General features: G+C 41.1%; 2 protein-coding genes across 2 annotated transcripts in view; both read right to left on the bottom strand.

Moving 5' to 3' along the window:
• Nucleotides 1-558: 558 nt before the first annotated feature.
• On the bottom strand, nucleotides 559-10066 carry LOC311007484 (solute carrier family 22 member 2-like; the record flags this gene model as incomplete). The annotated part of the gene is made up of 11 exons (XM_084000687.1): nucleotides 559-670; nucleotides 1332-1431; nucleotides 1851-1963; nucleotides 2060-2168; nucleotides 3093-3307; nucleotides 3402-3502; nucleotides 4291-4405; nucleotides 6507-6675; nucleotides 7335-7489; nucleotides 8342-8445; nucleotides 9647-10066. 11 exons carry the CDS (start codon nucleotides 10064-10066, stop codon nucleotides 559-561), a joined length of 1713 nt encoding a protein of 570 aa, XP_083856813.1.
• Nucleotides 10067-15097: 5031 nt separating this feature from the next.
• Nucleotides 15098-25750, bottom strand: part of igf2r (insulin-like growth factor 2 receptor) — a 61694-nt gene continuing 51041 nt past the window's right edge. The window contains exons 40-49 of the mRNA XM_084000671.1: nucleotides 25421-25631; nucleotides 24263-24497; nucleotides 23123-23259; nucleotides 22239-22356; nucleotides 20999-21145; nucleotides 19396-19767; nucleotides 18059-18205; nucleotides 17896-17965; nucleotides 17091-17408; nucleotides 15098-15842 (exon numbers count right to left, since the gene is read on the bottom strand). Coding sequence (XP_083856797.1) covers nucleotides 15645-15842; nucleotides 17091-17408; nucleotides 17896-17965; nucleotides 18059-18205; nucleotides 19396-19767; nucleotides 20999-21145; nucleotides 22239-22356; nucleotides 23123-23259; nucleotides 24263-24497; nucleotides 25421-25631 — 1953 coding nt within the window. The 3' untranslated portion in view covers nucleotides 15098-15644. The remainder of the gene's footprint in view (nucleotides 15843-17090; nucleotides 17409-17895; nucleotides 17966-18058; nucleotides 18206-19395; nucleotides 19768-20998; nucleotides 21146-22238; nucleotides 22357-23122; nucleotides 23260-24262; nucleotides 24498-25420; nucleotides 25632-25750) is intronic.

The following is a 25750-nucleotide window of genomic DNA, read 5'->3' as shown; positions in this document are numbered from 1 at the left end:
TGGAGGGATGCCGGGCGCTGCCCCTAAATTACCCAGGATGCATCAGTCATTCTCATTTGCATAAAAAAGCCGCTCTGGTCTATAGCATGGAGCTAGCTTGTTAGCATGCTAACTAAGAAAACCTTGTTGTCCAAAAGAACAAAGTTTGATGCTAAACTCACAATGTTTCTTCTACAATACAAATTCTAATGCTAACGTTGGCTATGGCAAAACTTTTTATTCATCTTTTTATTAATTAAAACTATACTGGCTGAACTTGAACACACATGATTAAAGTAAAATCTCCAGGACTTATATCAGGACAAATGTCATGACAGTTTGTTTCTTTATAAAAACACCGAGTCTTGAGTCGTGTTAAAAGAAAATTCTTTAATAATTTAATGACGCAGCTCTGTAATAATTATTACAACATAATAACAACAAGAATAACAATAACTCCTGATTTCACATCAGCTCTAAAAACATTGAACTCAACATTCAGGCTGAACACACAAACACATGAGCAGATTTATTCACTGTTCAACAACAACATAAATAAATACTTTGTGTCAGTCGGAGTTAAACGGTCTCTGGGTCTTTGTTGGTGGTCACGTCGTTGTTGGTCGACACGTCGTTGTTGGGCAACAGGTTCGCTAACTGCTGTTTCTGCAGCTCAACTTTCTCCTTCACCCTGGACACAGAGAACAACAATAACGCTCTGAACAGGAAGTACATCACATTGTGTATAATCTTTATCAGATATATAGTCTTTTCTTTGTTTTGCTGACTTGTTTGGTTTCTGTCCTCTTTCTCAGAATTTCAAAATAAAAGCCCATAGTAGTCTGTGTACGTTGTTATGTTATTGTTATATAGTTTGTTCTATTCATATTGAGGCCAGTAGATAAATATATCTGAATATAATTTGTGTTTCAAGCCAAACAGCCCTTTGATTATTTTTTGTGTCTTTCACCTGAAAACGTTGAAGCTTTGTAGTAGTTTTGTATTGAAACATTCAGTTCATACAAATACAAATACGCTTAATGATTTGTAATAAAAAACATTATAAGATCAAAAAGAGTGGTTAGAGTTGTCCTCAATTTAGTCTTCACAGGGTCATGACCGAAAAAATTACCAAGGCACACGTTTAAACTTTAAAAAAATTGTTACTTGGTAATTTTTTAGGTCATGACCCAGTGAACACTAAACTGAGTCTAACCACTCTTTTTGATCTTATGATGTTACCTTGGACCCAACGAGCACCTGTTGTTGGATATGTTCACTAGTGAAGCAGCACTCCTCCTTAGCCAACTCATTGGCATCTAAATAATAAAAACATTGTTAGGGACACTCACTTTTCGGGGAACTCGATGTCGTCGATGGTGTCGGGCAGCGGGATGCCTCTGGTCTCAGGGAGCAGCAGCACCAGGCCGCCGGCCACGAACGCCAGAGACCCTGAACGTCACAGAGAGTCAGCAGCGTTAACATCAGCATAAACATCTGTATAACTTCAATATTCTCCTTTAATATGCTATAGTCTCATAGTGATTTTATTCTATTTTACAGTTTTATACTCTTTCTTATTGTTATCTTTCTCCTATTTCTATCCTGCATTTTATTCTATTCTATAAAATTTTATTGTTGTTAAAAGTTGTTATTTTATTTATCTATTTTCTATTGCTATATTTTATTTTTTGTTCTTTTTAATCTTCGAGCATTAGTCTCCATGCTTTTTCTTGTTTTACCTCCTATACATATATTGTTCAATCAAAATGTAAAGCACTTTGAACTGCATCTATTTGCTTTGAAAGGTGCTATATAAATAAAATTTGATTGATTGATTGATTTAATAATAATAATAATACAAAACCCACCAAAGATGATGAGAGGCAGCTCCAGCCAGATGACGGCCAGTCTGTAGAGCAGGAACGGAGCTACGATGCCGCCGATGTCGCACAGCGTGGAGCAGACCGACACTCCCAGGTTCCTAAAAAACAACAGGTGTGTTTCATTACCTGACTTCAACAGAGAGAGATACAATATGCTCCTGTGCTGACGGACGGCGCTCAGGTGAGGTTTTTACCTGACAAACGTCGGGTAGAGCTCAGTGTTGACAAACACCACCATCTCGAAGGCCATGGTGATGCCCAGGCGACCGATACAGGCCACCACCGTCTTAAACCAGAACATACCTGTGGTGGCAGAGACAGAGCAGAGAGTTATCACATCATACAGGACATTTTATTCTCAGAGGGACAGAATAATGGGGATTTTCTCTGTTATTTCAGATAACGTGATGGATTTTGAGAGGAAATACTATGAAACACTTTGTCCGAACAGTCACTCTTTGTTTGGTCCACTTACTAATTCATTGCTATAATAAACTATGCCGGGTGAATCATCAATAGAAATTGTTGAAATGATGAAAAACAAATATGGTACAACGATGTGAAATGAATGAAGAAATTTTAAAGAGCAATGAAGTTATTTCTGAAAAGCATCAAAGAGTCAGTAGCCAGGGATTCTTTCTTTTTTCTTTTTCTTGTATCTGGATATTAGGACCAGTGCATAAAAACTTGTGCTTTATACTGTAGGTACGATCATCTTCCCTTCTTCAATGATTACACTTTTGGATGTGACAATTTTCCAGTCTTCTTAGCCTACTATATAATTTTTCAATGTACTTACAGTATAATGTATTTTACCAGCCTATATAATAGACAAGCTCTCTGTTAATCTGTTTGATGCCTTGAGAAAGTGTCCGTGACCAAAACGTTTGTTGGCTTAATAAATGTTTCAAGTGAGAAGGAAGTGTGTGGGAGTTTCTCTACAAGTCTGATTCTTAGAGGGACAGAATAATTGGGATTTTCTTCACTTTACGTCAGATAATGTGATGCACTTTTAAGTAAAAATACTGAGAAACACTTTGTCGGGACAGTCACTCTTTGTTTGGTCCACTTATTGGTGCATTGGTATAAACTATCCAGGTGAAATATCAATAGAAATCGTTGAAATTATGATAAAAATATGGTAAATAATATGGTAAAACAACGTGAAATGAGTGAAGAAATTTGAAAAGCAATCAAAAGCATCAAAGAGTCATAGCTTTTTCTCACTGTCGGGGATGCAGGCCGTGATGAAGCAGGAGGCCCCGGCCACGAAGTTGGCGGCGGCGAAGGGAAGACGTCGGCCGATGCGTTCGATGGTGAAGAGGATGAGGAAGGCGGCGGGGAACTCCACCAGGCCGGAGATGAGGAAGTCGACGTAGACGTCTCCTCCCAGGATCCCCAGCCTCATGATCAAACCCTGGTACACGATGGCGCTGGTGAACCTGGAAGAGACGGCAACGGTTTTGACATTTTTCCTTTAATACAGTTTGGATATTTATTTAAAGAATATCAAACTTTCTCTGAGGGGAAACCGACCAGTTGTAGCTGAGGATGAACGTGTGTTTTCTCATTTTGGGGGTTCTGACCAGGTCCATGAAGGAGGCGGTGGTGGTGTCGGCGTTGTCGTCTTTCAGCGTCTGCAGCAAAGAGAACATCATTATTCTTTAAAGGGATATTTCAACATTTTGACATTATGAGATAATAACGAAACGTTACGAGACAGAGTTGTTTTAGAGGTAAATTCATGCAAAACAGTTGATGCGTGTTGCCTTCAGGGGCAGTTTTTTGGCAAGCAGTCTCTGTATTTCCCTCTAAAACAACTCTGTCTGGTAACGTTCTGTTATTATCTCATAGCGTGGTGAATGTGCAGGTCACAACTTGTCCACCAGAGCGTTTTTGGAGTTGTTGGATTGTGTATTTGATGAGTTTGATGAGGGAAACCAAGAAATCCCATGAGCCTCCGTAGCGTAGCTCTGAGCAGCTCACGGCTCTGCTCCGCTGTTCTAAAAACAGCTTGCACCGACAATTAAAGGTAACGAACCTACTGCTACGACTATAGGGATTATGGTGATGGACCAATTTGCCAAAATGTTGAACTATCCCTTTAACTTCAACTGTTCCCTGATGATCTGTAAATACACCTGAACTATATTCACAACAAGCTCCTACTTTATATTAAATGAAACATGACAAAACAATAAAAGTGAGTTAATTAAAGATAGAAATCCAAGATTGAAGACTCGTTTTATCTGCAGGAAGTAAAGTGACAACAACGTGTGTGTGTGTGTGTGTGTGTGTGTGTGTGTGTGTGTGTGTGTGTGTGTGTGTGTGTGTGTGTGTGTGTGTGTGTGTGTGTGTGTGTGTGTGTGTGTGTGTGTGTGTGTGTGTTATTCTCCATGAAGCAGATGTTGGAGCAGCTGTTAACCTCGATGTTCTTGGAGAGCGTCATCTTGTTTTCTTTGGCCATGTCCTCGGTGATCTTCACAGCCTGAGCCTTTTTGTTCTGAGAGAGGAGCCATCGAGGAGACTCAGGGATGAACCTGCAAACACACACGACTCAACTCTCAGCAACACATCACGACACGGACACACACTGAAGACCAGCGAGAAGACACAACGTTCATTTGCTGTTCATGGTATTAACATTTTGTCAACACTTTTGCAAACAAAAATGTTTTACAGAGGGAATGAGATAATGCAATTTGTTTTTAACACTAATATTATATTTTAGATGCTTCATTGACCTTTGACCCACAGTCTGAATGAAGTGCTGGAGATGAAGCAGAGTCAGTTTATCTGTGTCTAAATTGTCTCTACCAACAAGTTTCCACTCTGATGGAGCTGTCATGTTTAGAGCTTAATCGAACAATAATCGATTATTAAATTAATTGTCTACTATTTTGATAATCGAATAAGAAAAAAAGAGTCCAAATTCTCTGATTTCAGCTTTCAATGTGAATATTTCTGTTTTCTTTGTTAGTTAATGACGATAAACTAAGTTTCTCTTTGGTTTGTGGACAAAACAAGACATTTGAGGACGTCGTCTTGTGGTTTGAGAAACATTGAGTGACATATTTCTACATGTTTTAACATTTGATTGACCAAACAACTAGTCGATTAATCGTTTAAATAATCGACAGATTAATCGATAATGAAAATAATCGTTAGTTGCAGCCCTAGTCATGTTTTTATTTGAACATATTTTTTATGCTAAATGCAGTGAGGCCCTTGATGGTTTCTGCTCAGAATGTGTCGTTTTTAGTTCATGTATAAAAATTTAACATGTTGCATAAAGCTGCAGATTCTTCCCTTTTTGAAACACTTGAAAAAATATAAATATCTCTTTAAGAAGCATTTTAAGCAATAAAAATGTATGATAATTAGCATTAATCATGATTAATAATGGGCACTATGTGATAATATGTTCATTTACAGCCCTAATATCACAAAGTTGAGTGAACTCTACTCTGCAAAATCATTTGAAACTTACCTCACTTTTATCAATAGGACAATTTAAAACCATAACTAGCCTACATCTTATTTTACCTCTAACTTCTCCTGCTTTTAACTATGTTACCTTTAACTTCTGGTATTCTGTTATATGCTTTTGTATGTTTCAAATGTCTTGTCTTCTGTCCTTATATGTTTTGTGTTTCATCTCGGCTATATTGTAAATGAGGTTACTCCTCAATATATCTCAGAGTTTAAATAAAGGTTATGAAATGAAATGAAACTAAAGAAAAAACCAAAATGGACGCTTGTTTAGTTTAATGTTTTTCATTGTGTTGTGTTTTTTGTGTGTTTGTTTGTTTCTTTTTCTTTTTCTCTCACTTTTTAATCTATATAAATTGAAAAATATATTGGTAAATTATGATTAATTTGATTGTGATTAATTATTTCTGACTTCCTGGTTGCCAATAAAAAAAAAATTAAAGCAAAGAAAAAAAAAGAAAAGACCAAAACCAAAACCATCAGAGTATAAACAGATCTCAGTGTCTCAGTGAACAGCAACAACTTGTGGTGTCACAGTTTAAAAACTTCTGATGGTGAAACTGAATTTTAATGTTTAATTGATCCCTTTTACTTCCTGTTTTTATTGTAAATCACATTGTGACTGTGTTTTGAAAGGTGATCAGTAAATACATCAATCAATACATGGTGAGGCCTCATTTTATCATTACGGCCCACGCCTATTCTATTTTAATTCATCCATTCTTTTCTCTATTTTATCCCACTACACCTGCCTATTTTACTTCATTTTACCTAGTGTGTTTCTCGTCTTCTCTTTTTATCTATTTTACCTCATTTGATCTAGCATCTCTCTTATCTTCTCATTCTATCTATTTTACTTCATTTTATCTAGTGTCTTTCTCCTCTTCTCTATTTTATTTATTTTACTTCATTTTATCTAGTGTTTTCCCCACTGCAAATGAGTGAGTATTAGATAGCGTTTCCCCGATAAAATCCAATGTTCTAAAATTATGGGCATGAAAAGTGCTATACAAATAAAGCCTGATTGATTGATTGATTGATTGATTGATTGATTGATTGATTGATTGTTGATTGATTGATTGATTGATTGATTGATTGATTGATTGATTGATTGATGTTCTTCCTCAGTGAGTGTCCTCGGCGTCTCACCAGTAGTAGGACAGGAAGACGATGTAGGGGACGGTGATGACGACCTGCAGCCAGCGCCAGTCGGTGATGAAGTAGGCGAGAAGAGGGAGGATGAGGATGCCGACGCTGAAGAACATCTGGTAGACGACGCCGACCGTCCGTCTGTACTCCACCCCGACGAGCTCCGTGACTGGAGGAGGAGGAGGAGGGGGGGGGGGGGGGGAGGAGGAGGAGGGGGGGGAGGAGGAGGAGGAGGAGGAGGAGGAGGAGGAGGAGGAGGGGGGGGAGGGGGAAGAGGAGGAGGAGGAAGAAGAGGATGAAGGAGGAGGAGGGGGAAGAGGGTGGAGAGGAGGAGGAGGAAGAGGAGGAAGAGGAGGGGGAGGAAGAAGGAGAAGGGAGATGAAGATGAGGAGGAAGAGGAAGGAGGAGGAAGAAGAAGAGGAGGATGGAGAAGGAGGAAGAGGAGGATGAAGGAGGAGGAGGGGGAAGAGGGTGGAGAGGAGGAGGAGGAAGAAGGGGAGGAGGAGGAGGAAAAGGAAGAATGGTGGGGAGGAGGAGGATGGATAAGGAGCAAGAGGAGGAGGAGGAGGAGGAAGAAGAGGAGGGAGAAGAAGAGGAGGAGGAAAAGGAGGGAGAAGAGGAGGAAGAAGAGGAAGAAGAGGAAGAAGGATGAAGAGGAAGACGAGGAAGAGGAGGAAGAAGAAGAGGAGGAGGAGGAGGAAGAGGAGGAGGATGAAAGAGGAGGAGGAGGAGGAGGAGGAGAAAGAAGAACACATCATTATCTGGCGTCCTCCTCCTCCTCCTCTCCGTCTCCATAACAACCTCCTCCTTGTATCTGCGTCTCCTCACTCAGCACGTATCCCGCCACCCAGCCTCCCTTCACGCCGAAGCCGTACAGCGTCCGGAACACCAGCAGCGAGGCGTAGTCCGGCGCCACGGCAACCAGGATGCCCGTGATCCCGTTCATCAGGTTGGACATGAGGAAGCTCATCTTCCTGCCGAACCTGCACACAGTCGAAAACAAATCTCATTCTACACAAAAAAGTAGCTTGTTTTTAGACTCTCTTTTTACGTCTTTCAAACATATTTTCACTTAAAGGGATAGTTCACCCAAAATTCAAATTGCACTCATTATCTACTCACCCTCATGTGGACTAAGGGCTGGGAGAAGTTTCAGAGTCCTCCGTGGCTTCTCTGAGTTACAGGGGGTCTCGGCGTAGCAGTGCATGTCCATATAACGGTTGCAAATGGATACCAACTGTCTTCGTAACAAAAAGAAACCAAAAAACCAAAAAGACACCAAAAAACAGAAATGCGAAATTGTTCCGAAAAAAAATAAAAAAGTCTATATTTCAATTTGCACGGACCAGGAAGAGGAGCTTCCGCTGCAAACAAGCTTGAAATATAGACTTATTTAATTTTTTTCGGGACTATTTCACATTTCGGGGCTTCAATACAAGAGGGACATTACATACGAGCAGCATGGAGGTATTTGGATGTTTTTTGGTGTGTCTTTTTGTTACGAAGACAGTTGGTATCCATTTGCAACCGTTACATGGACATGCACTGCTACGCCGAGACCCCCTGTAACTCAGAGAAGCCACGGAGGACTCTGAAACTTCTCCCAGCCCTTAGTCCACATGAGGGTAAGTAGATAAAATGAGTGCAATTTGAATTTTGGGTGAACTATCCCTTTAAAATAATCTGATAGTGGAGCAAGTTTTTCTTTCTTATTACAAGCACAAAAAAAACTTTTTTATGTAAGTGGAAAGAGATTCGTTTTGACAAGGAATGAGACAAATATTCTTGTATAGATTTTGAGTTTTTGCAGTGCAGTCACTGTCACTGTCACTCACCTGTCGGCCAGGTAACCGATGGCGATGCTCCCGACCAGGAAGCCCACGTTGAGCGTCGCCTGGTACATGTCGACCAACCAGGCGTCAGCACACACCAGGTCAAACTGACACACAGACACACACATGGTCAACATCTGCACTCTGTTTCTGAATCTCTTAAATTCCTTTATACATTTATCATTGATGGATCATGAAAGTCAAGAGAGGAGATTTAACTACTGGCCTGGTTCAAGTTCACAACAACAATAATAATATTCATAATAAATTGTATACCCACTGGAGTAGCAACATCATTTTGTTGTACTGATGTATAATGACAAAAAGGCTTTCAATTCAAATAATAAAGAAACGTCCTCGGCTTCTACCAACTCCTGGATTACAGTAAATAAAAAAGATTCACATTGATCGTCTTTGTCAAATAAAACTCACCAGAATAACAGCTATAAATTATGTACAAAGGTTAAAGTGACTTTAAATCATCTCATCTGATTCAACTTTGAAAACTTTTGTCAAACGGCTTTTTATAGTTTCTATAAAAATTGTCAATTGTCTTTTTTTTTTAAATATATAATTTGAATCTGCTCGACTTTGGAGCACATTGTGATTTTGTTTTGATAAATTATGTGAAATGATCCCATAGCTGCATCACACACACTTTGCTGTTTATGTCACAGGTTCTTAGGTTAATGTAAGAAAAAGAAGAGGGGGAGGAAGAAAAAAAAGCTGAAGAAAAAGTAAATGATGAAGAAGATGAAGAAAAAGAAAAAGAAGGAAAAAAGAAAAAGAAGATAAAATAGAAAATTTCCTCTGGGAAATTTTGATAGGGCCAAGGAGCTACAGCAAGAAGAAAAAAGAAGAGGAAGAAAAAGGAGAAAGAAAGATGATGAAGAAGAAAAAAGTGATGAAGAAGAAAAAGAAAAAGAAGATGAGCAAGAAGAAGAAGAAGATAAAGAAGAAGAAAAAGAAAAAGAAAAAGAAAAGAAGAAGATGAAGCCCCCTGATCCTGCACTAGTTCAGTTTTCTGACCACTCTTTTGACCTCCTCCTCTTTTTTGGGGGGGGGGGGGGAACAATAATTTAATTATTTTGGCAAAATGCTTCATACATAAATGTCGTTAAAAAAAACGCTAAAAAAACACTGCAATATTTGCTTCATACCTAAATGAAATGATATTATAGCCTTTAAATTTAAAAAAAATCCTGATTGACCACTTATTGTTGTATTCTGTTACTTTTTTTCTTATTTTGTTGTTATTGATCTCTCAGTCTGTTCTTTGCCAACTGTTTTCTCCTCCTCCTCCTGCACCTCTGTGACGAAGGACTGCCTCCCCTCGTAGTCGTACTCCCAGCCCTCCCTGCAGGCCGTGGTGGGGGTCTGGCTCGGGTCCAGGTCCCGCAGGTCCTGCAGGTCCCGGGTGTCGCAGGTGAGTCCGGTCCTGTTCCAGTCCACCTCGTAGTGGTCGCAGCCGCTGGGCGTCGGGACCCCGGAGCTGTTGAGCAGCGGCGCCGTGAGGCTGCGCCCGCGGGCCGAGCTCCAGCCGCACTGCTCCCGCCGCTGCGCCACCGCCGCGTCCCGGCACCAGTGGTCCGGCGTGAAGCCCTGGAACACGATGCCCACGTAGACCCCGGCCCACGGCATCGACACCATGCAGAACAGCGCGAAGATGCGCTTCTGGCAGCGGCCGAACTTCCCGGCCTCCTCCAGGATGTCATCAAAGGTCGTCATGGTGACAGACAGTAGTACGAGGGATGCAGGTTCGATTCCCTCTCTGATCTGAACAACTTTCTCAGAGTGTGACAGAGTGAGTGAGTTGAGGAGCTGCTCCGGGTTTTTAACAGGACGAGAAGGAGCAAAGGTCCAGAACCTGCAGAGCAGCGGAGCATTAACACACGTTTGTTATCACAGCTTCACACGTCAGAGAGAGACACACACACACACACACACACACACACACACACACACACACACTCCTCTTACCTGAAGTGTATTAACATTAACATCCATGCAGCTCCTCTCTGCACACGTTGCTGTGAATCAGTGAACATTTGTTCGCAGGAATCCGTCAAACATTAATGTGACATCATGACATCAAACGTGAGGCAACAACGTCTCTTTTCTCAAAGCTGCTGCACCATCACTTATTGATTACTGTAAGATGCTGCTGCAGGGATCTATCAGCTGCTTCCTCCTGAGCCTGTTGCACCTGTTGGGGTTAATAATATGAGATCGATACCCTTTTGCAACCCAGACCCCATTTCTCCTGCAATCTTGCAACCCAGACCACAATTTTCTTGCTTTCACACACCCAGACCCCACTTTTTCTTGTTTTCTTGCAACCCAAACGCCCTTTTTGGCTATTTTACTTGGCTTTCAAACAGCTGGACATGTCAGTTTTACTAACCTTAACCAGTCTGGACTTCTTGCTGTTTCTTCTTTGACTTTTTCTGGTTTTTACAGCTGGACATGTCATTTTTACTAAACTTAACCGTTCGGGAACTCTTGCTGGATCCAATTCTGCATGCTTTATCTGCATCTGGAAAGATACTGCATGCAGTGAAGGAAGTGAAATTACGGAACAGGTTGAATTTAGATTAGGGATGTCAATCAATATTTATATGATTATACAGTATACTGTTATCTGTATTTTATTAATTGTATTGTTTTTATTCTATGTTGTGTAGTCGTATTTTATTTATTTATTTATTTATTAGGGATTGCGGAGCAGCTCTGTTATAATCCGGCATATTTACAACAGTATTCTTTTCACTATTGTTCATCAATATGCACTGTCCCTATCTACAGTAAATAAAGTATTATTATTATTATTAAAGTGTTTACTAATGGACAAATATGCAACTTTATTAGAAATGAACCAGCAGCAGGATCACGATGCCACTTCCACATCTGGACCAATTCACACACACACACACACACACACACACACACACACACACACACACACACACACACACACACACACACACACACACACACACACACACACACACACACACACACACACACACACACACACACACACACACACACAGGAGAACAGCTGGAATCATGATGAAACCACTCCGGAGATAAACAGCGGATCTCTTATTTATTCAAATAATGTCATATTTTTTACATCAACGTTTTTGTTTTTTTTTGTTTTTTAAATAGGAAAAAACAGGCAAAGAGCTGAAAACATATCAGACAACAACATAACTTACACCAACTCAAACATAATCATGATCTCCCACAGTACCGAATCATCACAGAGAAGTTCTTGTGCTCTTTCTTTTTTTTTTCCCATTAAAGTCACTGAATTTTCCCAGCTCATTTCTCGGCCTCTGAACGCAGCACTCATCCCAAACTCTGTTCTTGTGTGTGACGACAAATTAACAAACAAAAAACCCAAATAATAATTTTAAAAAAACAGCACAAGAGCGTCCGTTCACATCACGGTCCAGCTCAGTACCATGCAGATGAGCCACACAAACAAACTTTGGTGCTATTATAAGTTACAGGAAAACGGACTCGACTACGTTGAACGATGGAGCGACGACCGAGGAGGCTACGACTTCTCCTCAGGAGAGACGGGTTCGAACCTCAAAACCTCAAACCTCCTCCTCATCTCATCAGGTCCAAACCACTGAGGTTTCATCTTTAGAAAAACTCAAACTCATGCTGAATCAATGACAATGTTTTTAAAAGTTGTTTTACAAAATTAAATTAAATTAAATTATATAAACATCTGTCAGATCAGCGAGCAGCAGGCAACTCTAGCTGGACTTAGTACAAACACACTGAAGTTGATATCTGTATTGTAATGTAGGAAACTTTCAGGACGATGTTATTGATAATGTAATTCTGCAAATAATTAACTGATAATATGATATGTGAGATGTAAACAAAGCTTCTTCATGATCTCTGTGGAAAGAAAGTTCTGGTTTCTATGTGTTTGTGACGACAGAAGAGGAAACATGTGTGTACAGTAGCCTACGTTTGGGTTTAATTTCATTTTTATGGCTCAACTCAAACTGTAAAACACTGAGATTTGAGAGTTTTCTCTGTCATTTTGTCTCCGTTGTGTTTTGTGTTTTCGTGTTTTGGACGAGTGGCATCTTACAAAAACTTGTTTTTCTTTTTTTCTATTTTAGCAAATTCATGTACAAAGCTTTAGAAATACCCTGAATGGTGAACTTTCTTTGCTGATTGATGGCTAATGAGACATTTTTGGCGATGACATTATCCAGTTTACGTGGATTAAATACTGAGAAAGGTGAATTTTTACCCTCGTGTGATCACCATCTTTTTTTTTTTTTTTTTTACCTCTGTAGGAAAAGCTGTGGCACCGCTCGCTATTAAAACCTTTTTATCGTCTGTTCACTGACAAAAAAACAGAAAAAACAATCACCTGTGGGATCAATAATGAAACAAAAACACTGTTTCTTAATGTGCGGAAGATTAAATCCACCGTGGTGCGTTCAAGTGACAGGAGCTTGAGTTCAATTTGTACGATTCGATTGGTTTTTCTTATAAAAGCTACACACACACACAGTTAAATTAATCACTATGAATGAAAAGAAGCTGCAAAGTGAGACTGTGCACAAACACTGTGTATGTATATGTGTGTGTGTGTGTGTGTGTGTGTGTGTGTGTGTGTGTGTGTGTGTGTGTGTGTGTGTGTGCTTATACTGTGTCGGTTTACTCATCGTGCTTAGGTGTAATTTGTTATAAAATAACCTCCCAAAACAGCCGAGTCGTGGAAACTGTTTGATGATGATGATGAGGCAGAAAACGTGTTAAACATGAGTCTGCATCTGATTTTTCTCGTCTTCATGCTTCGCTTCATTTCATTTCTGTCTTTATTCTTGTCATCTCGTCACATGCGTTTGGCTCCAAAAAAAATTGGCTGATTTCGGCACAAAACGAAAAAACAAACTTGTCTTTACGGAGTTAAAATCAGACTTTTGACGCAGCGACGTCGTCCGCCATCACAGAAAAACCAGAAAAACCAGAGAAAAAACAAAATCCCAACTTCTTTCTTTCCCGTCATTAGTTTGAGTGGCAGCTGAGGAGATATTATGGCTTTAGTGGGAGGGTCCAAAAAGGGGGCGGGGCCACGGGGCCAAAAGGGGGAGGGGCTTCCAAACCAACACAAGCTAAACTAACGCGTCAAAGTTTCAGTCTTCGTCCTTCGCCGCCGCCATCGACCGTCCGTCCGTCCGTTCATTCATTCACACTTTAAGGCCGCCTCCGTCTCCACACAGGACAGAGACTCAACACATCGTCAGCTCGGACGACCATTAAATAATCATAAAAACAAACAAACGCGTGAGCAGGTCACCAGTGACGACGACAAACGAACAAACAAAAGCGTCCATATTATAGAACATTATCATCTATGTACATTAACGTCTCTGATCAACACAAGACAACAGAAACAAAACAAATCAACCTGTCGCCGGGTTTGATTCACCGATGAAGACGCAGCGTTAAATTCATCGTCAGGAAGGAAGGCATCGCGCTTTTTAATTTCTCTTTTTAATTTCTCTCTTCTTTTCGAGGGGGGAAAAGAAAAAGAAAATATTTTGCTTTCATAGCATCTGTAAACAGCAAGAAAAGACAAACGGGGGGCGTCTTCATTCCCTTTAGAGACAAACACACACTTCTCCGCCCACACGACGCGCGAGCTGAGCCAGTTTCCTGCCGTTTCCCGTCTCCGTTAGCGACCGCCTCTCTCACTCTCTCTCACTCTCTCTTTCCTGCTTCACCACCGTCTCGTCACACTTTTTTTTCTAACGAACGTCCTGCGAAACGTCCAGACCAGTGGACGGAAAAACACGTAAAAAAAAAAAAAAGTGGCGGCTGAGCTCTGCGGCGACACGTGTAGGTAATCGATGCTACGATAAAGTGCTAAAGCAAAAAAAAATAATGGCACAGCTTCGTTTTTAAAAACACCCAGAGGGGAAAAAGATACGATGATGTTCCTAAAGGAGAAGTCCGGTAATTTTCTAAGTAAGTAACGCTCTACAGCTCAAAAGGTCCCAGAGTGCGACCATAGGAAAAAATTTGAGAAAAATATGTGCAGCCCGGACCTAGCTCTCATCCTGCTAGCTAAACAGATAAACAGCTAAGTAATGGGGGCAGTTCTTCTAACCGCGACTTTGGCCTCTATATAAAGCTCAAAATATCACTACACATGCTTTGTAACAACCACCAGTCCCTTACCACACAACACTGAGTGTGCATAACTCTGTTAATATGAGAGAGCAGTGCTACATGTGTGTTTTTATCACGTAGCTCTGTTTACGCTAGCTTCCTGGTTAGACCTTACTAGTCGACTGTCGAGCTTGGGACTGTTTCCATCAACAAAAACATGAGGAAAACATGGATTTAGGAGGAAAAAAAATGATTTTGCATGAAAAAAAAAGCTGTTATGTTCATATTGATGCTTTTTTTCCCATCCAAAATAATTTTTTCCCTCCTAAATCCATGGATTGATGTAAACTCGACAGTCGACTAGTAAGGTCTAACCAGGAAGCTAGCATAAACAGAGCCACATGATAAAAACACACATTAACACTGCTCCCTCATATTAACGGAGTTATACACAGTCAGTGTTGTGTGGTAAGGAACTGGTGGATGTTGCAAAGCATGTGTAGTGATATTTTGAGCTTTATATAGAGGCCAAAGTCGCGGTTAGAAGAACTGCCCCCATTACTTCGCTGTTTAGCTGCAGTGTAGCGCAGCTAGCAGGAGGAGAGCTAGGTCCGGTCTGCATATATTTTTCTCGGGTCTTTCCCTATTGTCGCACTCGGGGACCTATAGAGCTGTAGAGCGTTACTTAGAAAATGACCGGACTTCTCCTTTAACAACGTGTCGCTGCAGAGTCGCCACGGTAACGCCTCCTCCTCCTGTCAAGTCAGAAGAAATGTGGCCGGAGTGAAGCAATTTGTATTTTAATAATAATAATAATATTGATGATAATAAGAAAATGTGTGAAAACTAGAGAGCAGGTCAGAAAAAACGGCCTGAAAACACTTTAAATAATCAGCTAATCAATAATCAATAATCAATAATAAATAAGATTGTGGGTGTGCTGACGTCTGTAGACAGTGGACTGGAGAGAGTCTTAAAGGAGTTAAAGGTGCAGTCCAACAAAACAAACACAAAAGAGTCCCGAAGAGAGAGAGGGGGAAAGTTTCTGTTGTCGTTGTTGTTGCTATGGAGACATTCACTGAGAGAGAAGAGTTCAGAGAGGGCGGGAGGTGCACTGCCGTGGGAGGAGAGGGGGGGGGGGGGGGTGACATCACACCCGGAGGAGGTCCTCGTCACTGTCGTCCTCGTCCCGTTTCCTGTTGGCTGCCGTGTTGTTGTTGTTACCGTGGTGACGGCCGTGGGAGGGGCGGGGCCTGTTGCCGCCGCCGCTGCTTCCGCCGCCGCCGCCGCTCTTCCGCTTCCGGTCGGAGTCGTCGAGGAGACCGACCAGGTCCTCGTCGCTCTCCTCCTGAAAAACCAAAGAGAGAGAGAGAGAAAGAGAGAGCAGAGGATCAGTTATAGTTTTAACAATTTCATTAGATTTTATTTTTATTTAGTTTTCCAGTTCGCTTTTTCTTAATTTCAGTTTAGTTTTAGTTGATGAAATGATGAAGCAATTTTAGTTACGTTTTTATTTTTGAGGAATTGACTAGTTTTTATTTAGTCTTAGTCTTAGTTTTTCAGGTTTTAGGAGAAAGCCTCTGTGAGACCTCTGAGATTTTTCCCTTTAAGTTGCATCCTATATAATGTTCCCATCAGTCCTCATCCGCCCCAACTTTAAGCACTTTTAAAGGTTAAAAACATTTCTCTTTTCATATTGAGCTCTTTTAAAGATCTTTAAATCTTAATCTTGGATTTGCGCTGTAAACCCTCTTAAAGGGACTACGAGGAGTTTCGGAAAGCAAAGTGTTTTCATACTACATTTCCCATGAGCCTCTGTGTGGACGGTGAAATTCTTGGACCGGCGCAAGACGGACGAAAGCGAAAAGCATTTGCCAAGAATGTTTTCATTGATCAAGAATGAAAGTCTGAGGTTGGAAGACGATCAGATACCGTCGTAGTTCCGACCATAAACGATGCCAACTAGCGATCCAGCAGCGTTATTCCCATGACCCGCCGGGCAGCGTATGGGAAACCGAAACCAGGAATTGCTGGGCGAGTCGACCACTAAATAATAATATCAAAATAACTATAAAGACAAAACGATATATTTATCGAAAATGGACCCATTAACAAGTGGGTAACGTAGATTCATCCACATAAATATGAGACTCTTTTATAACCAAATACAAACTCCTCGGGGTCTCTTAAATTGTTTTAATTCAAATCAATATTTCATGAAGCAAACTCATATTTTATGCTCTATTTTAGACTAGTTTTTATTATATATACACACACACAACACTATAATTTTTTTCTTGCATTTTCTTTATTCTTTTTTCTTGCTTTTAATTGTATGATTAATGTTTCTAATTGTTGTCTTTTTTTGTCTTTTTGTCTTCATGTAAATCTCATTGAGTTGCCCCTTGGTATGAAATGTGCTGTATAAATAAAGATGCCAGATCACATGTGGGTCGTTCTCCAAGTCGTTCTATACTGAGCTGTGGCAACTTTAATCTTTTTTATTTTTATTTCATTTAACTAATTATTTTTCCACATCTTCCACGTCTTAGTTTTAGTTACATGTAACTGTACATTAACACCCGTGACCTCTGACCTGCAGGAAGACGCTGCGATGAGCGGCCGAGTTCCTCGACGCCTTCAGCACCTGCACGCCGGGGACGCTCAGCACCTCGTCCTCGCTGTCGTCGTCGTCCTGCTCGTCCAGCGTGAACGAGCGCAGCCCGTCCGTGTTCACCGTCTTGGTCCTGATGTGGCCGTTGCCGTGGTTACTCCTGCCGCCCCGGGGGCGGGACGAAGAGGACGAAGACGAAGACGAAGAGGCGGTGAAGGAGGTGGAGGACGTGGGCGGGGCTTCCAGCTCTTCCATCAGCCACTCCATCTCCTCCTCGCCGCCCTCGTCGTCCATGTTCACCTGAAGGAGGAGAAACGTCCACGGACTCAAACCCACGATCTCTCACATCACACATCCAATGATGGGACTAACAGCGTTACAAAATAACGGCGCTTTTTTTTTCAGTAACGAGTAGTCAAAAAAGTTACTGTTTCCCCCATTATAACGCCTTTACCGTTACTAACAATTACGTAAATGCGTCGTTACTTGACTCAAGAAGTCCCGTCACAAAATAATAACACACCTGTTTAAGTGTTTGTTATATAGCTAGGCTACACATTTTTTATTTCTTAGTCCATTAACTAGTCGGAAAAAGGCTGAGTCCAAGTAATTTGACATATTTGAGCATTTTATTTTTTTAAAAGGTAATGCAATAGTTACTTTTTCTGGTGATTAGTTACTTTTTCTGATGTAGTAATTCAGCTACTTTTGGGGGATAGTAACTAGAAACTGTAACTAATTGCTTCTTAAAAGTAACGAGCCCAACAATGCACGCATCAGCCCTCACCTTGGAGTATTTATACGACACCTGGTTTCCTCTCCTGCAGCAGCCGGCGACTTTCTGCATCACCAGCTCCCTGCAAAACCACAACACAGAGAGAGTTCATTCATAAAAAATGTACTTTACAAAAACAAATAATAAAATTCAGATTTCTCCTCCGTGGCGTCACCTCCTCTCTCTCTTGCGCAGCAGGAGGCCGAGCAGACAGACGGACACGCCCACCATCAGCAGGCTCAGCACCACGCCGACCACCTGGCTCCGCTGGGATAGAGCCGGAGCGTCGCCGCCGTCGTCCAACGACCGAGCGTCCACGGCTCTAAAGAGACAAGAGACGAGATTAGACGTTTTGTCATCAATCACCAACTTTAACATCCGGAGTAAAGTAAGAATTTAAATTCCTGGGCCCAGTTGTTAAAAGGTTTAATCTGGATTGAAATTATCCAGATTTTGAAATCCCTTGTTCTTCCACCCAGGATCACGTAATCCATCTGACTTCTATCCCCGTTGTTCAGATACAAACTTTTCAAGATGACCAAATCTAGATAATAATGCTCTAAATGGGACTGTGTATCACACTGAAGGCTGCTAGGTCTGTAAACAGCAGTGTGGGGTCACTCAAAGTGTATTTATCTGAAAATATGTAACAATATATGTGTGTTATTGTTTCTTCAATGTTAAAACAATGTTTAAAGGGATAGTTCAACATTTTGGCAAATTGGCCCATTGCCATAATCCCTATAGTTTTAGGAGTAGGTTAGTTACCTTTAATTGTCGGTGCAAGCTATTTTTAGAGGTAAATTCATGCAAAACCGCTGATGCACTTTCCCGTCGGGGACAGTTTTTCATCAAGCAGTCTCTGTATTTACCTCTAAGACAACTTTCTGTTATTATCTCATAGCGTGGTGAATGTGCAGGTCACAACTTGTCCACCAGAGTGTTTTGGAGTTGTTGGATTGTGTATTTGATGAGTTTGATGAAGGGAAACCAAGAAATCCCATTAGCCTCCGTAGCGTAGCTCTGAGCAGCTCTCGGCTCTGCTCCACCGTTCTAAAAATAGCTTGCACCGACAATTAAAGGATAGTTCAACATTTTGGAAAACTGGCCCATTGCCATAATCCCTATAGTCATAGCAGTAGGTTCGTTACCCTTTAAATAAATAAAGTGAGCAAATATACAGTACATTAGTCCAATACACTGTGAATATTTTTTCCATGTTTTCAAATTTTCATTTAAATGTCCAGTAGTTTGGGAAAAGTTCTTAATTTGTGGAATGATCAAAAGTTTACTTTGTTTTATTAAAAGTTTACTTTGTTAACTTTATCACTGTATTATTATTCTTTACTTGACCAGTTTGGATCACATGATCAACTCCGATCTCAGAATGCGACACCATTTTCAAGATTTGATCCGATCCATTATCCAAAATCCGATCAGATAGATGAACTTTTAAACAACTGGGCCCCAGATGTTTCAGATGTGGCGGAGTCGAGGCGTTTATTTACTCACGTCAGCCCGCACACGGCGTTGGTGTGCCACACGAACAGATACTGGCACTCGTCCGTCTCCAGCATGAACTCTGGGATGCCGACGCCGGCCGACGGGTTGCAGTGGAACATGATGGTGGACGACACCGTCTTGGTTTTCTCTCGGCCGCACGTGGAGTCGGACGGCACCATGACGTCCAGGTTCCCTCCCTTGATGTAGTACTTGGCCTTGCTGGAGGAGCCGATCTTGCGCTTGTAGGAGGCGTTGAGCTTCACCTGGCAGATGTTGGCGCCGATGCAGCTGGACAGAGAGTTGTTGGTGATGCCCGACAGCTGGATGTGGTAGATGTAGCTGTCGCCGTTGGGACGGATGTCGCCTGAAGCCTGATGGTGGCTGAGAAGAAGAAGGAGATGAAGAAAGAGAGAAAAGGAGTTTAGCTGATTGAATTAAACCAACACTAAGTAACTTTTCAACTTTCATATACAGTAATATTTACAGAACTTTTGTGATGGCACATCGACTTACAACAGGTTGAATGACAAGTATCTGTATCGCCTTCACTGGCACTAAGCAGCTTCCAGGTCGATGTTAGGAACCCCAAACCACAAATGTGCTGACTGCTTTACAGAATACGTCACTTCCCCCTTTCCCCATTCATTAAAAAGACGGAAATCTGGGGCGCTGAGTGGCACAGTAGGTTAAGCAGGCGCCCCATGTGTTGTTGAGGCTATAGTCCTCGTGCAGGCGGGCCCGGTTCGAATCCCGCATCGGACGGCCGTTTCCTGCGTGTCATTCCCCCTCTCTCTGCCTTCCCATTTCCTGTCTCTCTCGACTGTACTATCAAACAAAGGCATGAAAAAGCCACGAAATATACTTTAAAAAAAAAAGACGGAAGACTGTGGGATTATTAACTGCTATCATGGCAGAAGCAGCAACCAAAGAAAGTAAAAGTTTTGTCTGAGGAGACTAAAAAATAACGGGCAAATTCCAAATTATCGAAGCTAAGCATTTTATATTTGTTACAGTAAGTATTTCATTCACAGTGATGATACTGTTGTGATTTTCTGTCTAAGATTTTCAGGGCTTGCTTGTGGAGGGACCTGATGGGTGTCAAGACAGATGTACTGGACATACAATAATCACAATGAGACAAAATCATGGCATTGAAATAAAGTTTGATAAATTATATTTCAATGTGTGGCTCTTTTTTTTGATATGGCTTTTGAATGTGAGATTGGGATCTAATATCACACCCAGGTATTTGAACTCATTAATTAACATTTTTAATAATAATATTATTTCTCCATTGTTGACGGCAGATCATACTGTATTTCCTGCACTACACCTTGAAAATGTTGTAACGGGCTGAGGCCGGCCTGAAGTCAACAGGTCAGAGGTTTTCAGACACCGTTTCACACCGCTGACACCATGAACGAGGAGATACTGGTTGTAAAATCACAAAATAGGCAGATCAACAGGTCAGCACCGAGTTGTTGCACGTGACCGGGAGATCAGGATGTTTAAGATGCTATGCTTTAGTCCACTGGTGCCGCCAAACTCAACCAGGAATGAAAGTTCTTTAGTATTGCTTTAAAAGCTCATTGTTGTGTGCTGCTGCTGGTACCTGAAGTAAAGCGCTCCCAGGCTGAAACTGGCGCCGGTGTCAGGAACCTGGATCGTCCCGTTCACCATCTCCACCTCGTGCTGCTTCACGGCGCACGCCGACCGCGTCTCCCATCCAATCACGAACTCACACGACGCCTTATCAACACTGCACACACACACACACACACACACACACACAGAGACAGATGTTACTACTAGCACAGCTGCATGTTTTCATCAGATTTCTGGAAGTCAAATAGTGTACGAGAAAATAAAGGAAGTGAAATAAACAAACTTTATATTTATCATTAGTGATGTCACGATTATACATTTTCTACGATTATTGTCAGAGAGATAATCACGGTATTACGATTATCACAACACTATGAATGTGTAAAATCAAATCAAAATACTCGAAACATATAATTACATTACTAATTATTTACACAAAATTTATTCAAGTCATTAATTGTCATCTATACCAAATGTTTAAGTTTATTTTAATAGTTTTTTTTGTATTACAAATGACATGCTAACATTTAAATTCCTACCAATTCAATGTTACATTAGGAAAATTATCTTAATTTAAACCAGTATCTGTGCATTTACCTTCATTTTGGTGTGTATTTGTCTATATTCCGACATAATCTTCTGTGGAAAGTGACGGTTTTTAGGAATCATGACGATTAATTAATTGTGGTATTTAATACCGCGGTTAACTGCGAAAACAAGTTATCGTGACATCCCTATTTATTTATTATATATGTTTGATATAATCTGCTTTTTAATCAGAGTCACCATGGAGATAAAAAGAGAAACAACAGAGCTGAAGGACGACTGTTTAACACTTGAACAGTTTGGATCAGAGACTCGTGTGTGTCTGTGAGCGACAGGACGTCACTGAGAGAAAACGAACGTCCTGTAAAACATCTTCAATCAAACTTTAACCAGATAAAGTTCAACTAGAAAAACAAAACGGCGTCGTGCTGTTAACAGGTCGTTACGGAGACTGAACCAGAGTCAATGAATGTTAATGTGGAATGTGGTTTGTTGCATCTCGGCATCGACGAACGTTCAAATGTTTCTTTTTATTCTTTTAATGTAATTATTGTTATATATGGCAGTAAAATTATAGATCTTTAGTGTGTGAGTGTGTGTGTGTGTGTGTGTATGTGTGTGTGTGTGTGTGTGTGTGTGTGTGTGTGTGTGTGTGTGTGTGTGTGTGTGTGTGTGTGTGTGTGTGTGTGTGTGTGTGTTACCTGATGATCGCTGGGCGTCCCACAGTGGAGCCACAGCTCAGCCGGATCACAGTCTTCGCCTTCACTCCGTTACCACAGGCGTCGTCGCCGGCAGAATAATTGACAGAGATCATATCGTCTGTGGAGAGAGAGAGAGAATATTTATCTAATTATTGATTTTTATTTGATTGTGTTCACTACAACACAATCCCTATAGTCATAGCAGTAGGTTCGTTACCGTTAATTGTCGGTGCAAGCTAGTTTTAGAACGGCAGAGCAGAGCCGTGAGCTGCTCAGAGCTACGCTACGGAGGCTCATGGGATTTCTTGGTTTCCCTCATCAAACTCATCAAATACACAATCCAACAACTCCACAACGCTCTGGTGGACAAGTTGTGACCTGCACATTCACCACACTATGAGATAATAACAGGACGTTACCAGACGGAGTTGTTTTAGAGGTAAATGCAGAGACTGCTTGCTGAAAAACTGTCCCTGAAGGCAACGTGCATCAGTGGTTTTGCATGAATTTCCCTCTAAAACAACTCTGTCTGGAAACGTTCTGTTATTATCTCATAGCGTGGTGAATGTGCAGGTCACAACTTGTCCACCAGAGCGTTTTGGAGTTGTTAGATTGTGTATTTGATGAGTTTGATGAGAGAAACCAAGAAATCCCATTAGCCTCCGTAGCGTAGCTCTGAGCAGCTCTTGGCTCTTCTCCGCCGTTCTAAAAATAGCTTGCACCGACAATTAAAGGTAACGAACCTACTGCTATGACTATAGGGATTATGGCAATGGGCCAATTTGCCAACATGTTGAACTATCCCTTTAAATTCCTTTGAGGAGACAATTAAAGCTACTGATCACTTCCATCTGTTTCTCTGTGTGTTGGACTCGATCACTCACCGGCGTAGCTCATTTTCTGGGTGTAAACTCGGCCCAGTGTGTGAGTCTGTCCCGCTGCGGAGCGTCGACACACCGTCGCCCCCTCCGGACAGTCCAGCACGTCGCCGTGGATACCCTGACACAGGTTGATGAAATACCTGAGGACGGAGGAAAAGACGAGTTCATCAAAAGTTAAACTGGAACAAACTCAAGGCTCCAGGTGCAGAGTTGTGATTCCTCAAACATTTTTAATTCTTTGTCTGGTATTTGACTCTTTTGTGCAGCAGGGGAAGTTATTACAGCTGAAACCTCCTCTGTATTTGTTTCATTTCATGTTGTATTTTAGATTTTCAGACTTTCTCTTTCTTTCTTTCATGTGTCACCAGAAAATGGCCTAAGAAAGACAAACCAACAATAAATGAGTGGAATTATATAGGCCTATATATATAGAATGAAGAGAAATTACATTAAAACTAAGGAACCAAACTGATATTTTTAAAGCAAACTGGTCAAAATGGCTCAGCTATGTGTCAACTCTAAGACCTGATTTCATATAGATGGTAAAGATTAGGTCAAACCCTTTAATAGAAAATGTTTTTTTTCCCTTATATCCAAGCAGGATCTTTATATTTTTATGTATGTGCTTATGTTGACTCAACAACATTGCCCAAATCCTCCTCTTGTCGTGTTTATGTTATGTTATGTTGTATGTCTTGTGCCCAGTTGGTGCATTTGTGTGTGTTACTAAAATAAAATGAATAAAAAGTAAATAATTCATATTAAGTGGATCATTTTACGAGAATAAAGTGGCAAAGCAGCGATTTCCTCTATGTTCACCTTTTCTTGCATATTCTTTTCAAAGTCCTGATACTGATGACGATGTGGTGCCAAAAGATCAAGTAACTCCTTGTTTGTGAAACCTACACGTAAGTACAACTTCACAAAATCCTCCACAGCCTCATTTGAACAACTTTCCTTCTCTAAAAACAACAGCTTAAAATATTATGACTTTCTCTCGTAACATTATGACTTTTTCTCTTGTAAAGCTATGACTTTATTCTCGAAGTCTGTGAAAAAAAGATTCTCAGTGTGGCCCTGATACTCCATCATACGATATAAACCTGAACCTATGATAAAAAAAAAACTCCTGAATCAACTTACGAGTCTCCGTTGTGGCTGAACTTCCAGGGCCCGGTGAGCGAGGACAGGGCTCGCAGGTCGAAGGTCTGGTGCTGACTCACCAGCTTACACTCCATCTTCCTGGGCGGACACACGGTGTTCGTCCTCCACTGGAACGTGGCCAAGCAGCCGGCCGTCTCCGAGAGCAGCTGAGGAACGCCGCGGCCCGCCGACGGGTCGCAGGTGAACAAGATGGAGGACTGACGAGCACCCGAGGCTGCAGCAGAGAGAGAGGAGGGAGGAGGGTTAGCAGGGTTCAGATCAGGCAGTTTGAGATGTTTCATCCTTTTATGTGTGAAATCTGAGCTCAATTTATTAAGGTTAATTAATGTTCGTGCTTATATAATAATGATAATAATACATTTTATTTATAACGCGCTTTTACAATTGCTCAAAGATGCTTACATAAAAATAACAACACAATTAAAATACAGAATCAGTGTAACAAACTGAATCTTTGAGTTCATGTTATTTGATGAAAACTCAATGAATGGGTCATGAGAGTTAATTTACATCAAGACGGTTGATGCTCTGTTGTCTTGAATGAGCGCAATTATCAGACAGTCAGCCGTAAATGCAATAAATAATGCTTAGATGACAATTTACGCATTTCACTCAAGCTAAGACCAAGAAAAAATAATCATATGGAAAGAGAAAGTTTATTCACTGAAGGAAAAAAGACAAAAAAGCCCACACTCATTGCAGACACACACGCGAGTTGGGCATGTTTGTAATTAAATAATGTAAATAATGTATTTTGTATCATAGTTAGAGCCTTTATTCTTTCCCCCCTAATCCCAGAGACCCCAAAGAACAGTTATATAGCGTAAAAAAATAAGTTTATATTCATTTTCTGTGTTTTTCCAGCAAATATATGTGAAATTTATTTTCCTTTTCTTTTTCTGATCATATAGTTTTTTCTAAATTCATGTTTTTCATCAACAATTAAAAGAAGATAACCCTGCTCTTCCTCTTTTCTATTATATTTTGACTTTAAGAGTTGAATTGTTGAATCTAACTGAGTTATGATTAAACTGGATTTCAGGATTTTCTTGTGTTTTGACCTCTAACATTCTGGATGTGTTAGAGATGAGTGAGTGTGACCGAGATGAGTGTGTGTGGTCGGACTGAGGCACTGACCGGGGGGGCAGGGGTCTCCTCCTCCGTACTGCATCAGCACGGCCTGCTCCTCGTGTCTGTAGTTCATGGTCATGGCCTTGGAGATACCGAACGATGTGGCCGACTGGTCCGAACCGGAACCGGTCACCTGACACACCGCGCTCTTCTTACAGGACGGCTCCGACACCGCGCCGCACACGCTGATGTGGTACATGCTGCTGGTTCCCGGGACCTGACGAACACACAGAGACTTCACTGTTTCACTGTGTTCTGCACAAATTACTCGGAAACTTACAGACCTTCATATTCAATGATCTTGTGGACTTTAAAACAGTGCAAATTATGTAAAAA

The sequence above is a fragment of the Trachurus trachurus genome, assembly GCF_905171665.1.
Source record: "Trachurus trachurus genome assembly, chromosome: 24".
NCBI classification, from domain to species: Eukaryota; Metazoa; Chordata; class Actinopteri; order Carangiformes; family Carangidae; genus Trachurus; species Trachurus trachurus.
This window is presented reverse-complemented; position numbering and strand designations above follow the sequence as displayed.